The sequence below is a fragment of the Rattus norvegicus genome, chromosome 1, assembly GCF_036323735.1.
Source record: "Rattus norvegicus strain BN/NHsdMcwi chromosome 1, GRCr8, whole genome shotgun sequence".
Taxonomy (NCBI): domain Eukaryota; kingdom Metazoa; phylum Chordata; class Mammalia; order Rodentia; family Muridae; genus Rattus; species Rattus norvegicus.
The window spans coordinates 250706336-250732647 of record NC_086019.1 but is presented as its reverse complement, the minus strand read 5'-3'; the positions used below and the strand labels follow the sequence as shown (position 1 = coordinate 250732647).

At 45.2% G+C, this 26312-nt stretch overlaps 1 protein-coding gene across 7 annotated transcripts in view; it reads left to right on the top strand.

The window, feature by feature from the left end:
- The window catches only part of Mms19 (MMS19 homolog, cytosolic iron-sulfur assembly component), a 37010-nt gene extending 10957 nt beyond the window's left edge, over positions 1-26053 (top strand). The window contains exons 2-31 of one of the 7 annotated variants that reach the window (XM_006231382.4): positions 732-780; positions 4429-4529; positions 5855-5940; positions 6237-6311; positions 6896-6965; positions 7273-7401; positions 7488-7549; positions 12127-12213; positions 12837-12911; positions 13470-13547; positions 14082-14220; positions 14470-14624; positions 15060-15138; positions 15396-15521; positions 15708-15789; positions 16190-16287; positions 16388-16537; positions 17639-17794; positions 19436-19535; positions 20195-20297; positions 20555-20623; positions 20800-20926; positions 21830-21930; positions 22356-22412; positions 23089-23275; positions 24424-24506; positions 24642-24806; positions 24877-24936; positions 25493-25593; positions 25672-26053. In XM_006231382.4, coding sequence (XP_006231444.1) covers positions 732-780; positions 4429-4529; positions 5855-5940; positions 6237-6311; positions 6896-6965; positions 7273-7401; positions 7488-7549; positions 12127-12213; positions 12837-12911; positions 13470-13547; positions 14082-14220; positions 14470-14624; positions 15060-15138; positions 15396-15521; positions 15708-15789; positions 16190-16287; positions 16388-16537; positions 17639-17794; positions 19436-19535; positions 20195-20297; positions 20555-20623; positions 20800-20926; positions 21830-21930; positions 22356-22412; positions 23089-23275; positions 24424-24506; positions 24642-24806; positions 24877-24936; positions 25493-25593; positions 25672-25699 — 2978 coding nt within the window. In that variant the 3' untranslated portion in view covers positions 25700-26053. Of the gene's footprint in view, positions 1-731; positions 781-4428; positions 4530-5854; positions 5941-6236; positions 6312-6895; positions 6966-7272; positions 7402-7487; positions 7550-12126; positions 12214-12836; positions 12912-13469; positions 13548-14081; positions 14221-14446; positions 14625-15059; positions 15139-15395; positions 15522-15707; positions 15790-16186; positions 16288-16387; positions 16538-17638; positions 17795-19435; positions 19536-20194; positions 20298-20554; positions 20624-20788; positions 20927-21829; positions 21931-22355; positions 22413-23088; positions 23276-24423; positions 24507-24641; positions 24807-24876; positions 24937-25492; positions 25594-25671 lie in introns of those variants that run through there. The other 6 variants (XM_039087880.2, NM_001271596.1, XR_005490967.2 and 3 more) reach the window with 6 other exon arrangements.
- Positions 26054-26312: the final 259 nt, after the last annotated feature.

Sequence of the window (26312 nt, the reverse complement as noted above, 5' to 3'; positions counted from 1 at the left end):
GTGCCTTTTAAATGGACAATTTTGCTAAATTTGTAGCTAGGTACTTTCTTTCTCTTGCTCTCTCTGACCTACCTCTGTGGATGTGCTACCTGCTGGGTTATTCACTGTTAGGGATTGAGCTCAGGGCTCAGTGCATGCTGGGTCAGCACTCAATCATCTGAGCTGCACTTTCAGCGCTGGTTTTGTTTATTTGTATTGCCTTTATGCCATTTGTCCCCATTCCTCTTTTATGCTGTTTTGTAAGTGGTTGTGTGTATATACACAAAGGGTTTTTTATTTCATAATACTAATTTGTACATAGCCACTTTATTTTTTTTTAAGATTTATTTTTATGTATATGAATACACTGTTGCTGTCTTCAGACACACCAGAAGAGGGCATCAGATCCCATTGCAGATAGTTGTAAGCCACCATGTGGTAGCTAGGAATTGAACTCAGGACCTCTGGAAGAGCAGTCAGTGCTCTTAACCACTGAGCCATCTCTCCAGCCCTCACCTTATTCTTTAATTTGGAATTTCTACATATACAGACATTTCAGTTACAGATAAAATACATATTTTTCTTTTTTAAATACTCGACACTGCATATTTGAAATGTGGCCACTTCTTTCTTAGTTAGGAGGGGATCTTATCAGCAGTGTGTGGTCTCTTAGCACAGAGCATGGTGTAAACAGGAAACACTCAACCATTGAACCCTGGTTAACTTTTTCATATTTCTTTTGTTTCTTCTAGATGTGAAATCCGGTGGCTATACAGTGTTACAAGTAGTAGAAGCCCTCGGGTAAGCACCTCTATTCTGGAATATTCTTCAGTCTTGCCTAGATACTTCAGTGCACTACTCCCTCCCTAGAACTGATTTTTGCCTTGTAGTTAAAAGCCTCTGGTCCATATCGGCACCTCAATCTAAACTAGTCTTGGATTGTTTTTTTGAGAAAGGTACAGCCCGTAATCCACATGGGTTCTGACTCAGCCTGCAGTAAAATAGTAAAGTGGGTGACTCCGGCCTTCCACTGTTGTCTCATTGGAACTCAAATCCCTCTTGTGCTTCTTTAGATCCACCTAACCCCTTTAGGAGTCTCATTGCCCCAGACGGCGCAAACATAGAATGCTTGGGAGGGTGACTGGGCCAGATCCCCTCTAGAAAAAGAATCAGACTAGATACGTGCCTGTAGTCTAGGGCTTGCTTTCCTCAAATCTTACACCTAATAGACCACTTAAGTTAACCAGTCTTTTTAAGTTATTATTCAAAACACATGTCTTCTGAAATAGGATAAACAAAACAAAACAGGAAATTGGAAGGTTTAAAAACTCACATTTTCACCTTCTTGTGGCCCCCTTTTTTTGGGGGGGGGTGCACTTTGGTTTGGTTTGGTTTTACAACAGTGTCTCTCTAGGTAGCCCTGACGGTCCTGGAACTTGCTCCATAGACCAGGCTGTCCTCAAACGGAGAAATCCACCTGCCTCTGCTTTCCGAGTGCTGAGATTAAAGGTGTACTGCTACCACTCAGCAGTATTTTTTTTTTTTTTTTTTTTTTTTGGTTCTTTTTTTCGGAGCTGGGGACTGAACCCAGGGCCTTGCGCTTCCTAGGTAAGCGCTCTACCACTGAGCTAAATCCCCAGCCCCAGCAGTATTTTTTTTAATAATGGTTTTATTGAAAATATAATTGACACAGGGCTGCAGAGATGGCTCGTAGTGAAAAACACGGGCTGCTCTTCCAGAAGACCCAGGTTCAGTTCCCCGAATTCATATGGCAGCTCACAGCTGTCTGTCTCATTCCAGTCTCAGGGGATCTCACACCCTCTTCTGGCCTCCATGGGCACCAGGCATGCACGTGGTACACATACATAGGGGCAAAGCATCCATACACATAAGTCTTCGATCTGTATATTTATATACAATCTGTATTAAATATATACAATTACATATTTATACTGACATACACACACACACACACACACACATACACACATCTGACATATCAGAGCTCACTAACGTGTCTAATTCCCTGTGTTCTTTCCCACAGTCACCATTCGAACATCTTTATTACCCCAGAGTGAACTCCTGCTCTTCAGCACCCATTCCCTTAACCCCTCTTCTTCCCAGGCCCTGGAAATCCATGGATTAACCTACTATGGAAATAGCAGAGATGTAGAGCCCCAGCTGTGTGACCTTTGTGTCTGGTTCCTCTCACTGAGTGTGTACTTTATCTTCCTAATGCTGTGATAAAATACTGACAAGAACAGCTTAAGGGAAGAAAGGTTTATTTTGACTCACAGCTCAAGGGTAAAACAGAGAAAGCCCAGTGGCTGGAGTTTGAGGCATAAATGATGTCATATTGCATCCAAAGTGAAGGACAGAGGTCTTTCCATTCATACAGTCCAGGATCCTAGCCCATATAATGTTGTTTCCCACATACAGGGTTAGTCTTCTTAACTCAGTTTCATCAAGAAAATCCTTAACAGGAATATTTACTATAAGTAATCCCTCATTGTATGCCTAGAGGTTTGTCTCCTGGGTAATTCTAGATCATGGCAAGATAATAACCAATGTTATCATTACAGCAGGTTTGCAAGGTTTGTTTGTGTTGTAGTGTGTTGGTTCTACATTTCCTTGCTTATACCAATGACCAGCATTCTGTTTAACTGTTGATGGGTTGTGATGGACATCTGGGTTGTTTCCACCCTGTGCTATTCTGAAAAATGATCTTATGTGCCTTGGTCCCTCTTTGAAATGCTGCAAATGCACAATATTCTGCCTGCTAAGCAGAAGCATTTCTGAGTTCCTGTCCTCAGAATACAGGAGTTGTTTTATTTCTATATCATTTTATGTTCCTTTATCTTTAAGGTTTAATTTAAAATTCTTGGGATCAGCTTTCCAGAAATTTACTTCCTGCTCAGGTTGTGTATAAGTGTGGTCTCGGGAGAGCTACTCTGAAACCTCATCTTATTGCTGCAGTTCAGCTGCTCCCTTACGAGTTAAAAGTGTTGCAGTTGGAGGGACTGTGCTGGTGTGCTCCTTTAATCCCAGCTCTCAGGAGGCAGAGGCAGGCAGATCTCTCTGAGTCCAAGGCTGGGCTACACAGCTAGTTTGAGGACAGGTAGGGCTACACAAAGAAACCCTGTTTCGAAAAAATAAATGCTGGATTTAAAGTTGTTTCTGAGTTGGGAGAGACCTTGTCAAGCATGCACAAAGCCCTGAATCCCCAGAACAACATAAAATTGGGCAGCCTAGCTTCTGTGATCCCAGCACTCGGGGGTGAATGCTAAAGGATAAGTTCAGGGCTATACTCAATTATGGAGTCTAAGGCCAGCCTGGGCTTTATGAATCTGTCTCCAACAAAGGGGGAAATGTATGCTTTCCATTTATTAAAGCTTGTAGGCTGTGCAGGCTGTGCCACCAATGACCTCGGTTGCTCAGCATTTCTGTTCTCTTAGCAAGACTTTACAAACAGCCCAGTATAATTGATCACATCTGAAATCCCAGGACTTTGGGAGTCTGAGGCAAGAGGATAGCAGTGAGGTCAGTGTAGCCTAGACTAAGCATGAAATCCTGTCTCCAAAAAAGGTACTAGGGAGGTGGCTTAATTGGTAAAGTGAGTTCTATTCCACCACCCATGTAAAAAGCTAGGTGTGGTGACTCATTCATAACCCTGCCCCTGGATAGGCAGAAACAGGAAGATCTAGCAGTTAGCCTAACCGGACAGCTCTAGGCTGACCAATGAGAAGCCCTATTTCAATAAATATAAGGTAGACAACTCCTGAGGCATGACACCTAACTATGACTTTTGACTTCCATGCACATACATACACATATGTAACTGTGTCTGCACACAGAAATTTTTACTTAATTTTCAAAAGTCTGCTGCCTTCCTTGATTAGAAGCTGCAGCCAGCTGCCAGGCATCTCTGAAGCAGCATGGATACTGCTAAGCTCTGTTTCAGAGGGATGTGTCAAGAGAAAGCATGGTGCCCATTAGGTGCCAAGTAAGACACACTGAAACCAACTTCCGTTGACTGTGATGTCACCTGAGCTCTGTTGCTGCCAGGTTAATCAGGGTAGGTTTGGGCTTCAGTCTTTTTTTTCCCCCTTAGAGACAGGGTTTCTCTGTATAGCCCTGGCTGTCCTAGAACTCACTCTGTAGACCATGCTAGCTTCGAACTTTAGAGAGATCTGCCTGCCTCTGCCTCCCAAGTGCTAGAATTAAAGGAGTACACCATCGCTGCCTGTCTGCGACTTTGGTGTCTCCTGGACACCAATGTTATCTGCTCAGGAGCACCTTTATGGATGGTATTTTGGAGTTTTTGTTTGAACTTTTAAGAGGGCTTTGCTTTCTTTATTGTCTAAGTGTGACTAGTGACTAACTGCAGGATATTTTCATTATAATTTGAACTGGTTAATGACAAATGCCATCTATCTTGTTACCTCCCAGGTCCTCTCTGGAGAATCCAGAACCCCGAACTCGGGCTCGAGGAATCCAGCTTTTGTCACAGGTGCTACTCCAGTGTCACTCCTTGCTCTTGGAGAAGGAAGGTACTTTCACCTTAGTAGGGGTGTCTCCCCAAATCACTAAGCCATGGCCTACAACAGTCACAGAGGGAAGGGTTATAGCATATCTCTGCACAGCTAATTCAGTGCCTTCTTTCCTTATTGGTATACATGGCAGAGATGACTGAAATTAAACAATAAGGTACAATACACATGGATTTCATATACAGTTTCTGATATTTTTTTCCGTGTGTCTCAGTATCTACATCCTGTAAGCATATATAATACTTACTGCCTGGCCCTTTAAAGACGGGTTGGTAGGCTCTGTATTCAAGCCCTAGCATTTACAGAAACAGAAAGTTGGAGGGCTGTTGTTGAGGCTCAGTGGGTTCAGGCCCTTACTGTGCAAGCACCTGGCAGCCAGAGCTTGATCCCTGGAACTACAGTGAACGGAGAGAACAAGTTCCCAAAAGTCATCCTTAGTTAGAGCATCTTTAAAAATCAGAAAGCTTAGTAGTGGTAGAGCTCATGAAACTATTTTTAGCCTCTAGCACCAAAACGAAAGAGGAAAAGTTCCGTATGGCATTTGCAGGGCCTATAACATGTCTCAGAGGTAAAGGTGCTTTAGCCAAAACCCTGAAGCCCTGAGTTTTAGGAGTGGCTCTTGGAGTTTTCCACATGGTACGTAACTGGAGTGTCTTAGTCAGTGTTCTGTTGCTGTGAAGAGACACCAGAACCATGGCAATTCTTACTTTAAAAAAGCCTTGGGGTTGGGGATTTAGCTCAGTGGTAGAGCGCTTGCCTAGCAAGCGCAAGGCCCTGGGTTTAGTCCCCAGCTCTGAAAAAAAGAAAAAAGGAAAAAAAAAAGCCTTTAATTAGGGCTTGCTTACAGTTTAGAGGTTCAGTCCATTGTTATCATGACAGGGAGCATGGCAGCATGCAGGCAGACATGGTGTAGGAGAAATAGCTGAGAGTTCTACATCTGGATCCACAGACAATAAAGAGAGAACGATACTAGGCATGGCATGGCTTGGGCTTTTGAAATACTTCCAGTGACATGCTTCCTTCAGCAAGGCCACACCTCTTAGTCCCTCTCTAATCGTGCCACTCCCTGATAACCAAGCATTCAAATATGTGAACCTTTCGGAACCATCCTTATTCAAACCACCATATATACATAAAATAATGAAGTTAAAAAGCAATTCTGAGGATAAAGCTGAGGGTCTCACTATGAGTTTATACGAAAATAAATAGTAAAAGGCTTTCCCGTTGTAGGGAAAGTTAAAATGGGATGACCTTAGGAAGCAGATAAAAGTAGTGGGTGGGTCTTCTCCTGCTGAGCTAACTAACACTGGATCTGGTTTATGTAGCAGTCCACCTGACCCTGTTCTATGAGAACCGGCTGAAGGACCACCATCTTGTGGTCCCATCTGTCCTGCAGGGCCTGAGGGCACTGGTAAGTCCTTCTTACTGCTTAGCTCTGTTTGCAAGAGCCCTTGCACGGCCAGCCAGATCTGCGTTCTTACTCTAGAGGGTGAAGCCACCCTGTGTGGCAGTTCCACTTTACCTTATAATATACACTTCACCTATGATCTATAGTTAGAAACGGTAAGGAGCTGTGGAGAATCCTCAACTAGAGAAAGTTCCGCACTACATGCCTCTTCCAGAGCAGGGATGGTAGGATGCCCAGTTCCCCAATGAGACACATTGTATGTTAGAGATAATTTTCTCATATCTTCCCTCTTCCCACAGAGCCTGTCTGTGGCCCTGCCCCGGGGCCTGGCTGTCTCTGTGCTTAAAGCCATCTTCCAGGAGGTACACGTACAGGTGAGTGATAATAATTGCTAATTTGGGACTGGAGAGATGGCTCAGCGGTTAAGAGCACTGACTGCTCTTCCAGAGGTCCTGAGTTCAAATCCCAGCAACCACATGGTGGCTCACAGCCATCTGTAATGGGATCTGATACCCTCTTCTGGCGCGTCTGAAGAGAGCAACAGTGTACTCACATAAAATAAATAAATTTTAAAAAAAAATTGCTAACTTCTTTTGTTGCTAGTCTTTATCTTGTGTACTTGACATGACTAGAATGAGGTAACAACAGATTGTCTTCCAGTTTTGAGTGCTTTAAGGTCTAGTGAGCTTGTACACAGGCAGCCCTTCTATCAGGTAAGGGAGGAACGATGACACTAGAGCTGAACTGTCAACTCAGCTGAAGAACTAAGGCGTGCGTGGAGCAGGCGTGGGTTGCTGGCATCACTGTTGCGCTGGGAGTCAGTGCCAGGCCCTTTCCTTCCAGTCCTTTTAACTTGATCTTATGCTGCATAGAGATTGTGAAGCTGGAAATACTTGTAGTGTTTGAAATAGTCTTTGTTCTCCTTTTCTACTTATGTCCTTTCTTCTCCACCCTCAAGTCCCTGCTACAGGTAGACCGCCATACTGTCTTCAGTATCATCACTAACTTCATGCGATCACGAGAAGAAGGTGAGGAGTCTGAAAAGCAAGCAATTGCTGCCGACCCCACCCCCCATTAGGAGTGGGGATTGTGCTCTAGGGCATATGTAAAAGGCTTCGGGCTGAAGAGTGATAAAGACTTGGGGTACAGACTTCTCCCAATGTAGGAAGGTTTTCAATTCTGGGTTTGAATAAGTGCACATGCACACACACACAGACTTGCACATATCTTCACTGAGTATTTGGATCTAGGCAGGAAAGGAGAGGAAGAGACAGCAGGAGGTCATCAGGCTTTCTGTCCCATGGGACAGCAGTGACCTTGTTCTCTCCCTTTTAGAGCTGAAGAGCCTAGGAGCTGACTTCACATTTGGCTTCATCCAGGTGATGGATGGAGAAAAGGATCCCCGTAATCTTTTGTTGGCTTTCCGCATCGTCCACGACCTCATCTCCAAGGACTACAATCTGGGTATGTTTTCATAGCAGTGAACTCGCTGGTTTGAAGTGCTCAGAGGTAATGAACCTAATTCAACCTTATCCTTTGTGTTGCCGCAGGACCTTTTGTGGAAGAGTTATTTGAAGTGACATCTTGTTATTTCCCTATTGATTTTACCCCTGTAAGTAGCACCTTCATTCTGCATCACATACTCGAGAGTATGCACTATGTGGAGGCATTGTTCTAGACAGGCGAACAAAACAGACAGTCCCTGGATTTGCACTTTGTTTGTTCAGTGTGCATGCGTGTGCATTTTGTGTAGTGTGGGTGCCTGAGTATGGAGACCAGAGGAAGATGATGAACGTCTTCCTTATACCTGCTCACTTGGTCATGACAGACCCTCCTGCCACCAGGGTCTGCCCTGAACTGGAGTTCCCTGTTTTTAGACTGGCCACTGTCTGTAAATCACCATCCACTGCCCCAGGGCTGGGTTGCACACAGCCACCATTGTACTGGGGTCTATGACTCCTGCTGTCCTGTCATTTTTTTCCACTGGGCTATTTTCCCAGGCTGATAGATATTTTAAAGTCCTTATGGATTCATATTTTAGTAAACTTGGAAATGGAGAATCATCCAACACCAAAGGCAGGATTCAACACAGCAGGTACTTGAGAGGGAATCCTCGCAGTGCAGTCAGTGCTGAGGGGTACAGGGTTGCAAGCCATGGTCCCTGCCCTTTAAGACTGCAGTATTGAGGTAACAATATAGATTAGATATGAAAGTGAATGCTGCTGTAGTCATTCTGAAAGACAAGGTTTAGTGGAGCTATAGCCGGCAGGAACTGACTGGCCGAGCAGATAAAGGATGCTGGGTGCTTTCTGAGGGAAGTAATGGGGGCTGAGTTTGTAGTTATGGAGGGTGATAGTTACGGTGATAAAGCAAAGAACGCAACAAGATGTTGCTTCTAACAGAGTGCACACGAAGTGCTTGCTCTGACTCTGGACCTTCTTCCCGCTCTGCTTTCATTTCTTCTCTCTGGTCAGATGCCTGGGATCTCCTGCTGTGTTGGACGTGTGGGGTGTGCACTGCAAGTATTAGGAATGTGAGAGAAATGAAAGGCTTTACTGCAGCACCCCCAGCGGTGCTTGAGCACGTTGACTCCCCGACTTTACAGGGCCACAGCTGTCTCCGCTAGGCATCATTTACCAGCGCATTTCAGTCGGCCTCTGCTAGACCCCCCTCTCCTGACATTGTTCATAACCAATAACCGCCATTAAAACTCAGAAGAACCTCATAGCTCTGACATGTTGAAGGCTGGTTCAGCTGATTGACAGGCAGGCAGGCAGGCAGGCAGGCAGGCAAGGGTGTGTGTGTGTGTGTGTGTGTGTGTGTGTGTGTGTAAGGTAATAGGGCTAGCTAGATGCCTCAGCAGGTAAAGCGCTGGCTGCACAAGTGAGTTCTGTTCCTGGTGTTGTTTTGAGATAAGGTCTCACTATGTGTGTGACCTTGAGTTTGTAGCAAGCTTCAGTCCCTAAGTGTTAATATAATTACCAGCTGTACCACTAGGCCTGGCCTCCCACACATCTCCTGACACACACTGTGTCACTCTTAGATAGGAAAGTTTTCTTTAAGTTTATTATCATCATCATCATTATCATTATTGATTTCTCTTTTGTTTTGTAGTATTCTATTTTTAGTTCATGGATATCTTTCAAAAATAATAATGTTAATTTAAAAAAATTTTAAAGGATTTTTTAAATTTATGGTATATGTCTGAGTGAGCATATGTCTTAGTATGCAGGTTCCTGCAGATGCCAGAGTAGAGTGTTGATTCCCTAGAGCTGCAATTACAGGTCCTTACAAGCATTCCATCACAAATGCTAGGAACCAAACTCAGGCTCTTTGTTCAAACACTATGTGCCCTAATCCATTGAGCTATCTCTCCAGCCTTTAAATCTGTTTTGTTTACATTTGTGTGACTGCTCACACCGAAAACACTTCCTGGAAGATATAAACAAAGGTCTGCTCACTCCAGAGAGGGAACTGTCAGCACACCACGGTATGGACACCACCACAGTCTGAATTGGTGAAACAATTTATTGAGGTTCCAACAGAAATATGAGTGAAGAATTATTGACAGGAACAGAAATGACTCAAGGACAACAGCATCACCAAAGACACCTCACAAAATAAAACTTGGTGTATGCTGCCCAGTCTGCTGCAGCCTAGTAGACTGGCAAGTGCCCTTTGCAGTGCCTCTGCTGGCCTGGGCCCCTTCAGGCAGCTTGGCTTCTCAGAGAGTCTCAACAATTTCTACTGCCTATATATTCTTGGGCAGGGAGACATCTAGTGAATCTTGTCAGTTTCAGGGACTTCTTAAAGATATTTTAAGTTGTTTGCTTCCTGTCTTAACTATCTTGCCTGGAGAATGGAATGTTTCCTCTCCCTGTAAACATTCTTTCTTAAAATACTCTGTTTGACATCCACATTTATCCTATGTCTTAAGTTTCTCCAAAACGAAAAGGCTTCATTAACCTATGAGGAAACTGCTACACAACACATATGCACATGGCTCCCCACCTTCCACCACGTGGATCCCAGGGATTGAACTCAGGTTGTCAGCCTCAGTACCAGCTCTCTCCCCACTGAGCCATTTCCTTAGTCTGTGTGTGAAGGAAGATAGCTGGTGCATAGGCACCATTGGATACAGGTATTATCAGGGGACAGCTTTGTGGAGTCAGTTCTCGCTGCACTTTACATGGGTTCTTAGGATTGAACTCAGATCTCTAGGCTTATGCAGAAAGGGCCTTTACCTGGTGAGCCGTCACTGGCCCCATTAATCGGCCTGTCTGTCTGTCTGTCCCTCATAGTTTTTTGGTTTTTGGGGGTTTTTTTGTTTTGTTTTGAGAGGAAGCCCTGAACACATTGATACATTGATGGGAAAAATATATGAGTTTCATTTTCTAGTAACTTATGTGGATAGTCTGGGAAATTCTTAAAAATAATCTTTATTTTGCCAATCTTCTAGAAAAGACCTATGTCTTCGTAGCAGAAGCGAACTGAGATTATCAATACTGGTACCATATCCCTTTGACCTCCTTGTGCAACACTGAGACCCTTTATTGTACCACCAAAACTATAGATTCCTTCCTTACCCAGTGTTGAAAATAAACTTTAAGGCTCTGCTATGCTTAAGGAAGAATAGAGAAACCGTCCAGGCGGTCCCATTGCTTCTCTATCTCCACTCCCAGCTCCAGCTTCCCTTAGAACTGCCAGTTCCAAGGCCTTCAGAGAGTGTGCAGTGATAGTCACTCTGCTATCCCCAGGTCTACCTTGGGTCTGTCATCTTAGATGTGTTGAATCACTTCCTTCTTACTGTCTGCCTTCCAGTTCCTAGAATTTTGTTTCAAGTCTCTCTTATCTGGTTCTCTTTGACATTTAGCTTTTTGGCTTAAACCAAATCAATCCAAACAAAATACTATATTTTGGTACAGTTTCCAGAGGAGAAAAGGAAAACTCTGATTGATATTTTCAGTCTGCTGGTTTGACACAGCTGTTATCAATGCTTTTTATGCTGTCAGAGTTGCTGCTTTTTATACAAGAGAAAAATGATAGAAATGTCTGTCAAAGAGAAATTACTTAAATTGGCTTAACTATACAATAAAACTAATATTCAGGAAGAATAATACCGTTTGGGAATTTTCTTTTATTTTCATTCTAGTTTCTCTGTGTAGTCCTGGCCATCCTTGAACTCACTCTGTAGATCAGGCTGGCCTCAAACTCACAGAGATCTGCCTGCATCTTCTGAGTGCTGGGATTAAAGGGAGAGTTGTGTGCCCCCACACCTGGCTGAAGGTGTTCTTAATGTAACTGACAATGTAGCTTGTGGTAGGATGCTTGCCTAGCATGCCCAGAGTCCTGGGTTCGATTCTAGCACAAAATACAAGTGTGGTGGCACACACCTGTAGTGCTTACACTTGAGAGACAAACCCAAGGGAATCAGAAGTTCTAGGTCAACATTAACTACATAGAGTGTTCCGCGTTAGCTTGAGCTGCATGGGATCATTTCCTTTTAAAAAGATGTTCTTGATGTAGTAAATGAGAGATAGATTACAAACCATACAGGTAGCCATCTTAATATATATTCAGAGAAGAAGCAGTACACCTGAATTAGGCTTATCTCTAAGTGATAAAACAATAGATCTGAAAATGTGTGATGGGGCTTGGTGTGGTAGCTTATATTAGTAAAGGTAGCATTTAAGAGCTAAATAGCAACTGTTTCACGACACAAAAATAGAGTTGGAAAGGACTGTAATGTGCCTGGGCTGGGAAAATAGCTTAGTGGCAAAGTGCTTGCCTAGCATGTACAAATGCTCATTTCAATTCTAGCTCTGCAAAAAATAAGTGACTTGCTGGTGACTGAGTGCCACCACTCAGTATACACCTTTAATCCCAGCACTTGGGAGGCAGAGGCAGACAGATCTAAGTTTGAGGCCAGTGTTGTCTAGAGTTCCAGAGCAGCCAAGGCTACAGAAAGGCAGTCTCAAGAAACCAAAAATTAAAATAAATACCTAAAAGACAAAAATTTGATAAGAGTGAGAAAGTTCTTTAGCTGGGGCCTCATGGTATATGATTGTGCTAGATTGAGTCTAAGGATCGCCTGTTCTACAGGCTTACCAGGTTCAGACTTACCAGGTTTCAGGCCACTTCAAGGGTGGCCTGAAAATTGTGCAAATCCATGCTTCTTTCCATTTCCAGCCTCCTAATGATCCTTATGGCATCCAGAGAGAGGATCTCATCCTGAGTCTCCGTGCTGTGCTGGCTTCCACACCGCGGTTTGCTGAGGTGGGTGTGGTCTAAATTAATGTAATAGTCTCTGCCCAGAGAACGCTCTAAAGAGAGAGCAGTATGGGGTTCTGGACATGGCTCAGCAGTTAAGAACAGTGGCTGCTCTTCCAGAGAACCCAGGTTGGATTCCCAGTACCCTATGGTGGCTCACAGTCATCTTTCACTAGTTCCAAATGATACAGTGTACCTTTCTGGCCTGCATGGCACCACACATGTATGTGGAATACCGATGTTTATGAAAGCAAACATTTATACACACAAAACAAAATTATAAAAATAAGCCTTTTAAAAAGTAAAAGCATAAGGAGAAAATATTATATATCTTAAGGTTGATGTCCTGAAAGTGTCTTGTATGTCAAATACTTTCAGGCTTCCAATATTGAAAACTTCATCATCTCATCCCCTATGATTCTAATCTCTTCTGCAGACAGCTCACTTAACATCCATCAGCTTTGTTAATGTTTCTCAAGTACCACAGTGTGGCAGGAAAGTTGGCTCACAGTTGTAACTCACAACCTGAACCTCCCTCCTTGGTGTAGCACCTGTCTCAGGACTGATGACAATGCGGGTGTTGGCTAAACTTCTCTCTCAGGCTTACAGTTTTCCCTTCTTTGCCACAGTTCTTACTGCCTCTGCTAATTGAGAAAGTGGATTCTGAGATTTTAAGTGCCAAGCTGGATTCTCTGCAAACTCTGGTGAGTGTCTCCTCCTAGGTTCCAGCTATCTTTACACAGGTTAGTGATACTACAGTACAATTTCATAAACAGCCGGAGGTCAGTTCATGTGCCTCATGGCCAGGACTTAGGCTCATTTTGTTTATTAAGCACTATGTTGCATTCATATTGTTTTACTCTGTGTAGCTAAGATTGGCCAGTGTTCTTTTTCCTTTTTGGGTTTTCGAGAAAGGGTCTCTTAGCTCAGGCTGGCCTTGAATTCCTGATCTTTTTACCTCCACTTCCCAATTAATAAGATTAATTGTGTGTTGCTAATGCAGACTTTGTCTTAGTGGAGGATGGGTGCTAGTAATAGAACCCAGAGCTTCATGCATCCTAGATAAGCAAGCACTCTTTCACTGGGCTTTGTCATCAGCCTTGTACTTGCAGTAAGAGTTAGGGTGAGCACTTTTCTGTGCCTTTAGTAGGACTGTTAGGACACCTTGAAGGTTTTTCTGCTGAGAATCACCTTATTTAGGAGCCCACGTATCCTAGAGCATCTTGAGTGTGAGCTAGCTGATGGCTGTGGTTCTCTGGCAGAATGCTTGCTGTGCTGTGTATGGACAGAAGGAGCTAAAGGACTTCCTCCCCAGCCTTTGGGCATCCATCCGCAGAGAGGTGAGTGTTGCTTAGTTGAGCTCACTGGTGTTAACTGACAGATATCAGGCATGAGGAGAAGTAAGGGACCCTGGCTCCCAGGGTCAAGATGCTGTGTGTGGGTTTTTTTTTCGGTGAACAAGATAGACTTCCAGCTGAATGTCAAAGGGGGTAGTTCTCTTATGAGGTCTTCCTGCTTAGTGATACATGACCACCTTTGTACAATGCCTGCTTCTTGTCCTGTCATGGCAAGGAGCATAGGTCTGTCACCATCTGAGTGTTAAGGTAGAAAAGGAGATTTAAAATAAGGTCACAATAACATCTCGGTTCTGTGTTGGTAACTGTTTTTTTGCAGAATGTCATTCCTGCTGGGATAAAAGACTTGTTGAACATATATCCAAGAAGATACTAGTAGACTGGGGTTTTAATTTTCATTACTGTTCCCCAAGCATTCTCAAACACATTCTTCTGTACCCCAAGAAAAAAGACAGTGAGTGGATGGGGACTTATGTGGTACAAACTTACCTCAGCAGCCATGGGATCCCTCCCTGACAGGTTTTCCAGACAGCGAGTGAGCGAGTAGAGGCTGAGGGCCTGGCAGCTCTCCATTCCCTGACTGCGTGTCTGTCTTGCTCTGTGCTGAGAGCTGATGCTGAGGACCTCCTCCATCCCTTCCTCAGCAGCATTCTACAAGGTAAGGGGACCACGGAGCCAGCAAAGGGAGTGAGCGCCTTAGAAGTAGCATTCCTCAGGGCCAGTGGCCCTTTATGGGCAGCTCCCACAGGTCCAGTCACTTGAAGACTGCAGCCCTACTTATATAGAGCGCAGTTAGATGGTAACTGCTAGCAAACAATTCCAGGTGTCGGTCTCCAACCACTATGGATAAAGGGGAAACAGGCAATATTTGGCCTATTCCCCAGGTCTGTGATTGCTGCCTCTCTAGACTGCAGGCACCATCTATGTGAACCAGACATGAAACTTGTATGGCCTAGCGCTAAGCTGTTACAGGCAGCTGCAGGTGCATCTGCCCGGGCCTGTGAGCACATCACCAGCAACGTGCTTCCCTTGCTGCTGGAACAGTTCCACAAGCACAGCCAGGTAAGGGGGACAGATGGGACTTGGGTGTCTGTGGTCCCTTTCTTGGAGAGATTGAAGTGCTAGTTTGGTCTCAAATAGATCTGAGGTTTTCTCTTGTTCGCTATAGCTTGTTCCCTTCTTTACTCTCACAGACTCTCTCTTAAAAAAAAAGGGGGGGGGGGCTGGAGAGATGGCTCAGCGGTTAAGAGCACCCGACTGCTCTTCCAGAGGTCATGAGTTCAATTCCCAGCAACCACATGGTGGCTCACAACCATCTATAAAGAGATCTGATGCCCTCTTCTGGTGTATCTGAAGACAGCTACAGTGTACTTATATATAATAAATGAATAAATCTTTAAAAAAAAAAATGAAAAAAAAAAAGGTTAATTGTTAGAATAGCAGATCTGAAATTCTTTAAAATATTCTCTGACCCCAGTACTCCTTAAAATATTACAGAGCAACCAGCGGCGGACAATCCTTGAAATGATCCTGGGATTCTTAAAGCTGCAGCAGAAATGGAGCTACGAAGACAGAGGTGAGGTCACTGCAGTTGAGGTACCCTGGGCAGTTATTGAGCCTTGTAGCCCAGAAGTACAGCAGGAAGGAGTCCTACAGAGCAGTCCAGGAGTGGACGTGTTCATGGCCTGAGCACAGTACTACACTGCATTGCCATTTCCCAGTGCACGTCCTGGAATCCCAGTAGTTTGAGCTCTTAAAATCTGCCCAAAGTTGTCTGCAGCACTGCAGTCAGGAGTGGTGTGAGCGTGTCTGACTGGTCTTTGTCTCTCCTAGATGAAAGGCCTCTGAGTAACTTCAAAGACCAGCTGTGCTCATTGGTGTTCATGGCTCTAACGGATCCCAGCACCCAGCTTCAGCTTGTTGGCATCCGGATGCTGACGGTCTTGGGTGCCCAGCCAGGTACATCTCACAGGAGAAAAGATAAGGAGGGTATTGATCTCTCCTTGCATTATCTGTCTTAACTGAACAGCAGTGGTTTCCCTGTTATCACTGCAGTACTAGGCAGGGTGATTTCTGGTAGGATTTCTTGAAAGGGCAGTGGCTGCAAGGAGGGGAAGACAAGGGTTGTGTTCTTTCTAACTACAGATCTGCTGTCTGCTGAGGACTTGGAGTTAGCAGTAGGTCACCTCTACCGACTGAGCTTGCTGGAGGAAGATGCCCAGAGTTGGTGAGAATCTAAAGCAGTTGAGGTATCCTGGGCAGCAGATGCAGGGAGGGCCGGAGTCCTGTGCTGTGTGGTTATGGCTGCTGAGTGGTCAGAAAGATTGTGGTACATCCTTTAATCCTAGCACTCAGGGCAGAGGAAGGCAGATCTCTGTGAGTTTGAGCTCAGCCTAGTCTGCATAGTAAGTTCTAGGACAACTAAGGCTACACAGAGAAACATTGTCTCAAATAGCAAAAAAAAAAAAAAAAAAGAAGTCCTGTCCAACTAAGTGTGGTAGGACCTGGGCCTTGCTCTACAGCAAGGTAGTCGTGAGAGCCCATTCTCCTGGATCTTCCTGCTCTCAGGCCGTGGGAAGAGAATGATGGGGCAGGGCTCAGCTAATTCTCTTCTTTGTCCGCAGTAGGGTGGCAGCATTGGAGGCATCAGGATCCCTGGCCACTCTGTATCCCGGAGCCTTCAGCAGCCACTTACTACCCAGGCTTGCTGAGGGGCTGCATCAAGGTATATGCTAATCTGTGGCCCAGCCCTGGCCAGCAAGGCTTTCTGAGGAGGGCCTTCACACCACCACACAGGGAAAACGTATCTCACCAACTGCTTTCAGGGGAGTCAGACGTGGCTAGAGCGGATGGGCCCACCAAATGTTCTCGGCATTTTCGCTGTCTGCAAGCTTTGTCAGCTGTTTCGACACATCCCGACATTGTCAAGGAGACACTGCCTCTGCTACTGCAGCATCTCTGTCAGGCACACAAAGGTAACTTCCAGTAATACTCACCAAGGGGTAGGGCTAAAGGAAACCCCAAACTAGGGCCCATAAGTTGTAGTTGTAGTTGTACATAGCAGGGAATATAGCTATACAATAACAGATACACATTTATGGTTGTACAGTTTGACATTTCATACAAACACACCATAAAGAAAGGAAGTGGTGTGTGTACCTGTTCATGCACATATCTGCCCTTTCTGTCTTGGCAGTCTTGAGAATCATTTCTACTTGGTATTTTGCAATTTTCAAGAAACGGTTATCATCCTTGGTTACCTGTTGAACATTATATCTCTTGGGAGGATCCTCGGGGCTTCCTGGCTGGCCCTTGTAGCTGATTCAGAGACTATGCACACCCATAAAAGTTATTCTTCTAATCCCACGTGGCACCCAGTATCGATCCTCTCCCCGTTCTCCCTTTCACTTCCTTCCCAGGCTCTGGTAACCAATATTTGAAACATGAAATATTTTTCTTTCTTGTGGACATGGTAAACTTTTTTTTAAAAAATGAAAGAAAGAAAGAAAGAAAGAAAGGAAGGAAGAAAGAAAGGAAGAAAGAAAGAAAAGTCTGATATTTGGATCTCAGTCCAACCCAGTCAATCTCATTATCTTCAAAAACTCTTCTTCTCAAGTTACAGACACATTCTTAAAAGCTGCACCATGAGTACATATGTAGCTTAGTTGGTAGAACACTGTCTAGAAAGCAAGAAACACTGGGCCACATCATAGCACTGCATCAAATATAAGAGGTCTTACCTGCCTGTACACCAGCACTCAGATGTTCATGCAGGATGTTCAGAAATACGTGGTCATCCTGAATACATAAAACCCTTCCAGAGGACCTTGGTTCAATTCCCAGTACCGACATGGCAACTCACAAATGGCTGTCACTTCAGTCACAGGGACCCTGATGCCCTCTTCTGGCTTCTGTTGGCACTAAGCATGCACATGGTACACAGACATGCATTCACATAGTGGCAAAACACCCCTAGACTGACCGATCGATCAATCTATCTATCTATCTATCAAAAGAAAATACCTGGAGTGCTTTAGAGAAAACCCTAAGGAGAATCCTGCCTTTGTCCTCCACAGGGAATATGATTACAGAGTCCAGTGAAGTTGTTGCTGTTTGTCAGAGTCTCCAGCAGGTGGCAGAAAAATGCCAGCAGGACCCTGAGAGCTACTGGTATTTCCACAAGACTGCTGTGCCCTGCCTGTTTGCATTAGCTGTGCAGGCTTCAGTGCCAGGTGATTTTCTCTGCTTTCATCTCTTAACAGGTTGGCTTTCTACTAGCATTAGACAGCACTGTATCTCCTGGGTATTGCTAGCACTGTGTATGTTACTGTCAAGCACAAATTCCACTGTAAAGACCAATGACAGTAACCAGAATCCAGTGGTAATAGCATCAGCCAAAGGGATGCACATTGTAATTGCTATACAATTAATTTATTAGGAGTCCAGTAGGTCTAGATGGGTTTGATCTTCAGCTTGCTAACTTTACAAGATACCTTATCTGAATCAAGCAGCGTGTATGTGTGATGACATTGTGTGATCATAGTTTATTGATAAGGATTAATGATAATGTGACAGTAGTGTTCAGTGCATGATAGTTGCTTATAAATAAGACTCAATAAAAAAGCACATGTGACTGGAGAGATGGCTCAGCAGTTAAGAGCACTGACTGCTCTTCCAGAGGTCCTGAGTTCAACTCCCAGCAACCACATGGTGGCTCACAACCATCTGTAATGGGATCTGATGCCCTCTTCTGAAGACAGCTACAGTGTACTTGAACATCTAAAAAATTTTGGAAGGTCAACATTTCTATTTACAGTGCCAAGACTGTCCATACTAGCTAGCCTTGTTTTCCACTGCTGACTATGGTAAGCACAGTGCAGTGTTCCTAGTCCTGTGCCCCTGTCAGATCAGTGTAGCAGTTGCCTTCCTTTGAGGTTTTAAGCCCATAGCATTGGTACAGGATACATTAAACTTACTGGTTTTCACCACTGTGCTTGAGTACTCCTATAATCCCAGTGGAAAGTGGAGGCAGGAGGATCATACTACATGAGATACTATTCAACAACAAGAAGCATGGTAGCTGCATAGGTCTTTAAACCCAACAGCACTCAGTAGGCAAAATTAGGCAGATCTCCTCCTATGCATTTGAAGACAGCTTGGTCTATATAGCAAGTTCCAGACTAGTTAGTGCTACATGATGATACTCTGTCTCCAAAGGAAGAAAAAAAAAATACCTTGAAATATTAGGGGCTGGAGAGTAGCTCAGTAGTTAAAAGTGCTGGCTGCATTTCCAGTGAACCTGTGCTCAGTTCCCAACACTTGGGTGGCTTATAACCAGACACTTGCAGTCAGATGTATAAATTTTCCCTCTCCCCTATACACACACACACACACACACACACACACACACACACACACACACACACACACACACACACTCACTCTCTCTCTTTCTCTCTCTCTCTCCCTCTCCCTCCCTCCCTCCATCTCCCAAAAAATGCCCTGGAATTAGCCTATTAGGAGGAGAACAAGAGCTACTTTGAATTCCTTTTTCCTTACTAGTCTCACTACTTAGCCCAGGCTTGGTCTCAAGCCCACAATCCCCCTGCTTCAGCCTTGCAAAGCTGATACTACAAGCAACCTTGACCCAAATTTCAGGGACTTTTTCTTTGAGAAAAGGTTCTTAGTCCTGGCTGTCCTGGAACTTGCTCTGTAGACCAGGCTGGCCTTGAACTCAGATATCTGCATGCCTTTACCTTCTAACCCCTGAGAATAAAGGTATGTGCCACCACTGCCTGGTCAGGTTTGGGTTTCTGAACCAGAGTAGTGGCCTTCTGGTTCTGTGGGTGTACATATGGATTTATTCTTTACAGAGAAGGCGTCCTCCGTTCTGAGCAAAGCACTGTTGGAGGATGAGGTCTTGGCCGCATTGGCTTCTGTCATTGGCACAGCCACTACCCATCTGAGCCCTGAGTGAGTGAAACCATGAGTGGCCTGAACACCCAGGAGGGAGGGAACATTTTTGGGGAGAAGTGACAGATAGTGCTTTCCCAGTCGTCCATTGAACCTGCATGGAAGTGTGGAGTTGTTTTATAAGTTTGATAGTGACACAAAGAAAGAATCTTTTAAAAGTACCACAAACTATTAGGTGAGCCTTGGGGTAATGGGGTTTGTTAGGGGTTTATGTTGTTAGGGGTTTTTAAGATTCATTTTTCTTTCTTTCATGTGTATTGGTGTTTTACCCACATGTAAATACGTATACCGTGTGCATGCAGTGCCTCCTACAGACAGAAAAAGATGTCAGTCCTCTAGAACTTAGCCTCCTGGTGGGTTCTGGGAACCAAACTCTGGTCCTCTGCAAAAACAAGTGCTCTTAACCACTGGGCCATCTTTTCAGTCCTGGGCTTACCAGTGGACTGTTTTAAGAGTATGAATTGAACTCCTAACAAGATTGTAGGCCAAGAGTCTTGATAGGGTTTGATCAGTCTGGTTCATTTCTCTGCCATCATAGGGTCTAGGACAGAAATTATATTTGTACCAAATTAACATATTAATACGTGACAACCATGGTGCCTGCCCACAAATGTGCACACACCCTACCTCCTTGATGATACCTGGTACTCTGTCTCCAGACTAGCTGCCCAGAGTGTCACATGCATCGTGCCCCTCTTCCTAGATGGCAACACCTCCTTTCTACCTGAAAACAGCTTCCCAGGCCACTTCCAGCCATTCCAGGTAACAGTCTGATACCATAGATGTGTGAGCCTAGCCATTACATCCAGCCATTCCAGGTAACAGCCTGATACCATAGATGTGTGAGCCTAGCCATTACATCCAGCCATTCCAGGTAACAGTCTGGTACCTTAGATGTGTGAGCCTAGAGATGATTACATCCGTCAGATTTAACTTTTAGAGTTATTCTGTGGTGGTCATATGGACATACATGCTTTCTGCTGGTGGGAGAGGCTCAAAGGAGCTCTTCTTCTTCATAGGGCGGCTCCTCTGGGCAAAGGCGGCTGGTTGCACTACTTATGGCTTTCGTCTGCTCCCTGCCACGAAATGTAAGTGAGCACAGTCGAGACTTGAACTAAGATGACCTCTGGGCTTAGCTCACAGTCTTTTGCTTCCTCACTTAAAGAAGTTCTTTTCCATACTGAACTCTGATGTTGCTTTCTACTGAGTATTTCTTAGAGTTCAAGTGTCTTCTGGGTCCATTACATGGCCAGGTTTTCTGTAGGTGGAAATCCCCGAGCTGACCCGACTCATGCAGGAGCTTTTGAAGCAGAGCTGTGGCCACAGCTGTCCCTTCTCCTCCACTGCTGCCTCCAAGTGCTTTGCAGGGCTCCTCAATAAGCAGCCTCCAGGTACTGGGCTGGGGTGGGTCAGGATCCTCCTTTAGCCAACTGTTGATGACCAGATCTATAAATTCAGTCTTTGTTCTCCTTAAGGAGCTATAGTGACTAGTCTTCATCCACTGTCCTCAGTCTTCATCCACTGTCCTCAGACAGTCTCTTCAGAGACTGGAGTTCAGCAGAGCATGTCAGGGTCCAAGAGGACAGGAGGAGGAGGTTGTTCAACTCACTCTTGCTATCTTATTCTATCATGGTGCTATCAAGGATGTGGGGGGTCGGGATAATGGGCCTGGAGAGAGCTCGGGAGTTAGGTACCGTGCTCATAGAGCAGTTCCCAGTAGCCACATTTGAAAGCTCACAACTGCTTCTAAGTCCAGTTCCAGAATATGATGGCACCCTCTCTGGACTCCAGGAGTAGCTGCACTCAAATGTACATAGCTGCACAGACATTGCAGAGACATTAAATAGACATATTTTTTGAAGTTGCTTATCTTTTGTATATGCAAACTTACCTGTTATGTACATACATGCACCACATGGGTGTCTGGTGTCCTTGGGAGCCAAAGGAGGGCATTAGATCCCCTGGGACTGGAGTTGCATGTGGTTGTGAACTGCCATATGGGTTCTGGAGCCAAACTGTAGTCTCTGCAAGAGCACCTCGCGCTCCCAAGTGCTGAGCCCTCTCTCCAGCCTTCACAGACTAAGTCTTTATTGGCGTAGACAGCTCTCTCAGGTGTCCGCATCCTTGTGTTGAGTACTGCACCTGTGCTGTACAGACTGTCCTGCTGGCATTCTGTCATTTTGATTGTCCTTTTCCAATAGCTTCTCAGGTGCTCTGCACCTGGTCAATTTACATCCTTTGTCCTTAAAAACCTACACTGCCATTGTGCACCATTATGCCCTCCTTCCTTCTAGGGCAGCAGTTGGATGAGTTCCTCCAGCTCTCTGTGGACACAGTGGAGGCGGGTCTGGCCTCTGAATCCTCCCGTAATCAGGCTTTCACACTGCTGCTCTGGGTAAGGAGGTAGCATAGATGCTGGCAGACACAGATGATTGTGCCAAATTAAAAAATTTCTACTTGCCCCTGTAGTAGTTACTTTCCTGTTGCCGGGTTAAAATACCATGACTAAGATAGCTTATAGTAGCATCTGACTGGGTTTAAAATGGTGTCAGAGTCAGAGTATGATGGCAGAGCACAGGCAAGACAGCAGGAATAGCTGAGAGCTCACATCTTGATCCAAAATCAAGAGGCTGAGAGAGAGACTGGGAATGTCTCAAATCTTTTAAAACCTCAAAACCTACCTCCCGTGACATTCTTCCTCCTGCAAGGCCAGACCTCCTAAGTACTCAAATGCCAGAGACTAATGGGGGACAGACATCTCATTCAAGCCACATGTGGCAGGAGGGCCTCTGGGTCCTGATTGCTTTTTTTTTATTACAGGTAACCAAGGCTCTAGTCCTCAGGTACCATCCTCTCAGTGCCAGCCTAACCGCTCGGGTAAGCTCTACCACATAACTGGAATCTCAACAACATGCCTTGGATCCTACCTCTTACTGTTTGTTTTTAAAGATTTAAATTTTGTTGGCTGTGGGGTTGGGGATTTAGCTCAGTGGTAGAGCGCTTGCCTAGCAAGCGCAAGGCCCTGGGTTTGGTCCCCACCTCCGAAAAAAAAAGAAAAGAGAAAAAAAAATTTTTGTTGGCTGTGGTGGCTTATGCTTTTCCGTCCCAGCACTCTGGCAGAAAGAGACAGATCAATGAGTTTGAAGCAGTGGTTCCAGGACATAGAGAAGCCTTGTCATACATACATACATACATACATACATACATACATACATACATACATACATACATGTGTGTGTGTGTGTGTGTGTGTGTGTGTGTGTGTGTGTAAAATGTGTATGTTTTGCATGTGTGGCCACTGTATACAGAATGTGGCACATGCATCCCTGCTGCCCAAGAAGGGCAGAGGACATTGCCAGAGTTGGAGTTATGGATGGTTGTAAGCCATCATGTGGGTTCTGGGAACCCAACCCAAGTTCTCTAAACAGCAAGTGCTCTCAACCAGATCCACCTCTTCAGCCCCCGTTCTTATTCTTACAAGGCTTTCATTCTCTTTGGTGTTTGAGATTTTTCCTTCTATCACACTTAACAGGCTGGTTTGTTTTTTCACTAGCTCATGGGCCTCCTCAGCGACCCAGAACTAGGCTGTGCAGCAGCTGATGGCTTCTCTCTGCTCATGTCTGACTGCACTGATGTGCTGACTCGGGCCGGCCATGCTGATGTTCGGATCATGTTCCGCCAGCGCTTCTTCACAGACAATGTGCCTGCTTTGGTCCAGGGTTTCCATGCTGCTCCCCAAGGTATCTGAAAGCTGATCTCCAAATACATGGGCCTCTACTCTTGGCCATACGTCCCTACAATAATTTAGGACCCAGACGCTATATTGTGGTCTACACCTACAGAGCTGTACTTTCATCCCACTTTTCCCTGATGAGTACATTTGAGTTATTAGGAGCTCAAGAGGCTGATTAAACTGTGCGTGTGTGTACGTACATTTGTGTGGGAGCCAGAAGTCAAGATCTAGTACCTATTTTTATTAACTTTTTTAGATTGATTTATTTTATATGAGTATACTATAGCTGTCTTTAGACACCAGAAGAGGGCATCAGATCCCATCACAGATGGTTGTGAGCCACCATGTGGTGGCTGGAAATTGAACTCAGGACCTCTGGAAGAGCAGTCAGTGCTCTTAACCACTGAGCCATCTCTCTAGCCTTATTACGTTTTTTTACCAATTGCATGCCACAATGTCTATGGAGGTCTCGCCTTCCACCATGTAGCTTCCAAAGATGGACCACAATGTGTCTGTGAGGATCTCCCCTCCTCCATGTAGATTCCAATGATTGACCACTAATCAGGCTTAACAGTAGGTGCCTTCACCCACTGCCTGCTGATGGCCTGATTGCATGTTCTTCCATTGTTTTCCACAGTGTGGTGTGTGTTTGTATGTATGATGGAGGTTGAAGAAGTTGTACCAAATGGGTTCCAGGGATTGAGCTTAGGTCATGAAGGCGAGGGCCTTTACCTAAGGAGCTATCTTGCTGGCCCTTCTACTTCATTTCCTGAGACAGGATTTCCCAGTGAGCCTCAAGCTTGCTGCTCTGGCAAGACCAGCTAGCCAGTCTCCCCACTGGGATGCACTGCAGCGCTTACCATGAATCATGGTTTCATGGGACTAGAACTCAGGTCCTCATAGTACAGAAAGTACTCTCCCACCTGACCTATCTTCCCTAGCCTCAACCCTTTTCTTCAGGCAGGTCTCACTCTGTAGCTCAAACTGGCTTTGACTCCCCTTGCCTCAGCCTCCTGAGTTCTGAATAGACTTTAGTCACCACACCTTATTATAAATTGACAAACCTATTCATGTGAGTTAGAGATTGAATTCTCAGAACTGAATGTCTGTCTAACCCATTTTTCTCCTACACATCTTTTTTCTTTTTATCCCCAGATGTGAAGCCAAACTATCTGAAGGGTCTATCTCATGTACTCAACAGGCTGCCTAAGCCTGTGCTTTTACCAGAGCTGCCCACAGTAAGTCCTGTGGGAACCTTCAGCAAGGGACGGGGGTCGGGGAGGGGGAGGAGGGTGGTTTCGGGTCCCTTGGCTACAGCTGGTAGAGGGAGTTCCAAGACCATAATGTACATCCTATTTTCCATTGCTTCTTAGCTCCTTTCCTTGCTGCTGGAGGCACTGTCCTGCCCTGACTCTGTGGTCCAGCTTTCCACTTTGAGCTGTCTCCAACCCTTACTACTGGAAGCACCCCAAATCATGAGTCTTCATGTTGATACTCTGGTCACGAAATTCCTGAACCTCAGTTCCAGTCATTCAATGGTGCGTTGAGCCCAGCACACCCTTCAGTACCTTTCTCCTTTATCTCCCCTGACCTCATTTTGTGTTCCAGGCCGTCCGGATTGCTGCTCTGCAGTGTATGCATGCTCTCACTCGGCTACCCACTTCTGTGGTAAGTCTTTAGAGTCAGAAGTGCTTGTTTGAGACAGGGTGGTCACTGTTCTCCAAGCTGGCCTGACTTGTGTACGCTGCCATACCTGGTTGAATACTTTTTTGCTTTCAAGTGAGATTAGCCACCACCAACTGAGTATGGTAGGATAGGAACTATATACATGGTGCACATAGATAATTATAAATATGCCACCACCCCTTCCCCCGAGTGCAGAATGGATCTAGTGAATTCTGACCACCTCATAACATTGCTCATCCTACATAAAAACCTCAAATAAGAAAACTGGGGCTGGAAAGGTGGCTTAGGAGCACTGGCTGTTCTTCCAGAAGACCCACATGATTCCTAGCACCCACATGGCAGTATATAGTAATTTGTAATACCATTCTAGGGGATCCAGTGCGCGTACATCTGGCCTCATGACACCAGGCGTACACATACGCAAGTCTTTAAAATAGGGCACATTTCACTTCTATCAGAATTGAGCTGCACAGTGTAGGATGCACTTCTTGTTGTTCAGCTCAGCCAGAGTAAGATGGTGTCTCTGATTTCTTCACAGTTGCTGCCATTCAAATCTCAGGTGATCCGAGCTTTAGCCAAGCCTCTGGATGACAAGAAGAGACTTGTGCGCAAGGAAGCAGTGTCAGCAAGGGGAGAATGGTAAGCTGTTGGCTGAAGGGAATGGGGGGGACTAAGGAGAACCTCAGAATAGTGTTGTAACATTCTTCATGTCCACAGGTTCCTACTGGGGAGCCCTGGGAGCTGAGCCCTTGGTCCTCACCTAAACCCTCCTGACAATCTAACCCGCAAGTACTAATATTGAGCCATCCCACAAGGCAAGACCACCCACTGGCCTGCCCGCCCATGGATGCAGTACAAATGCTGGGCCTCTCCTGCATGGCTGTGCAAAACTCTTTTCCAAGAGCCATGATTTCTAATGGATTGTTGAAGAGACTGAGACTTGTATTTGAGGAAAAGATCTTGGGCTCTCCTGTGTCCTATCAGGACACTACGTGGCTGTGCTGCTGAAGGGCCAATCCAGTTGAGTGTGACCTTGAGAACTAGGGATGTGTGTTACATGAATGCACCTGCCAGCGAATAAAGACTTTTGTAATGGGCAGATTCCCATGTATTCCCTTTATCCTGCAGATGCTGTAGTGGCACATACCGAGAGCTCCCAGCCCTTCAAAATATGCCCAAAATAAGGGCATAAGAGACACCCTCGGGGTTGGGGATTTAGCTCAGCGGTAGAGCGCTTGCCTAGGAAGCGCAAGGCCCTGGGTTCGGTCCCCAGCTCTGGGAAAAAAAAAAAGAGACACCCTCGGAATGCCCACTCAGTGACCCACTTCTTCATCCTGAACTTCACCTTCACCAAGGCA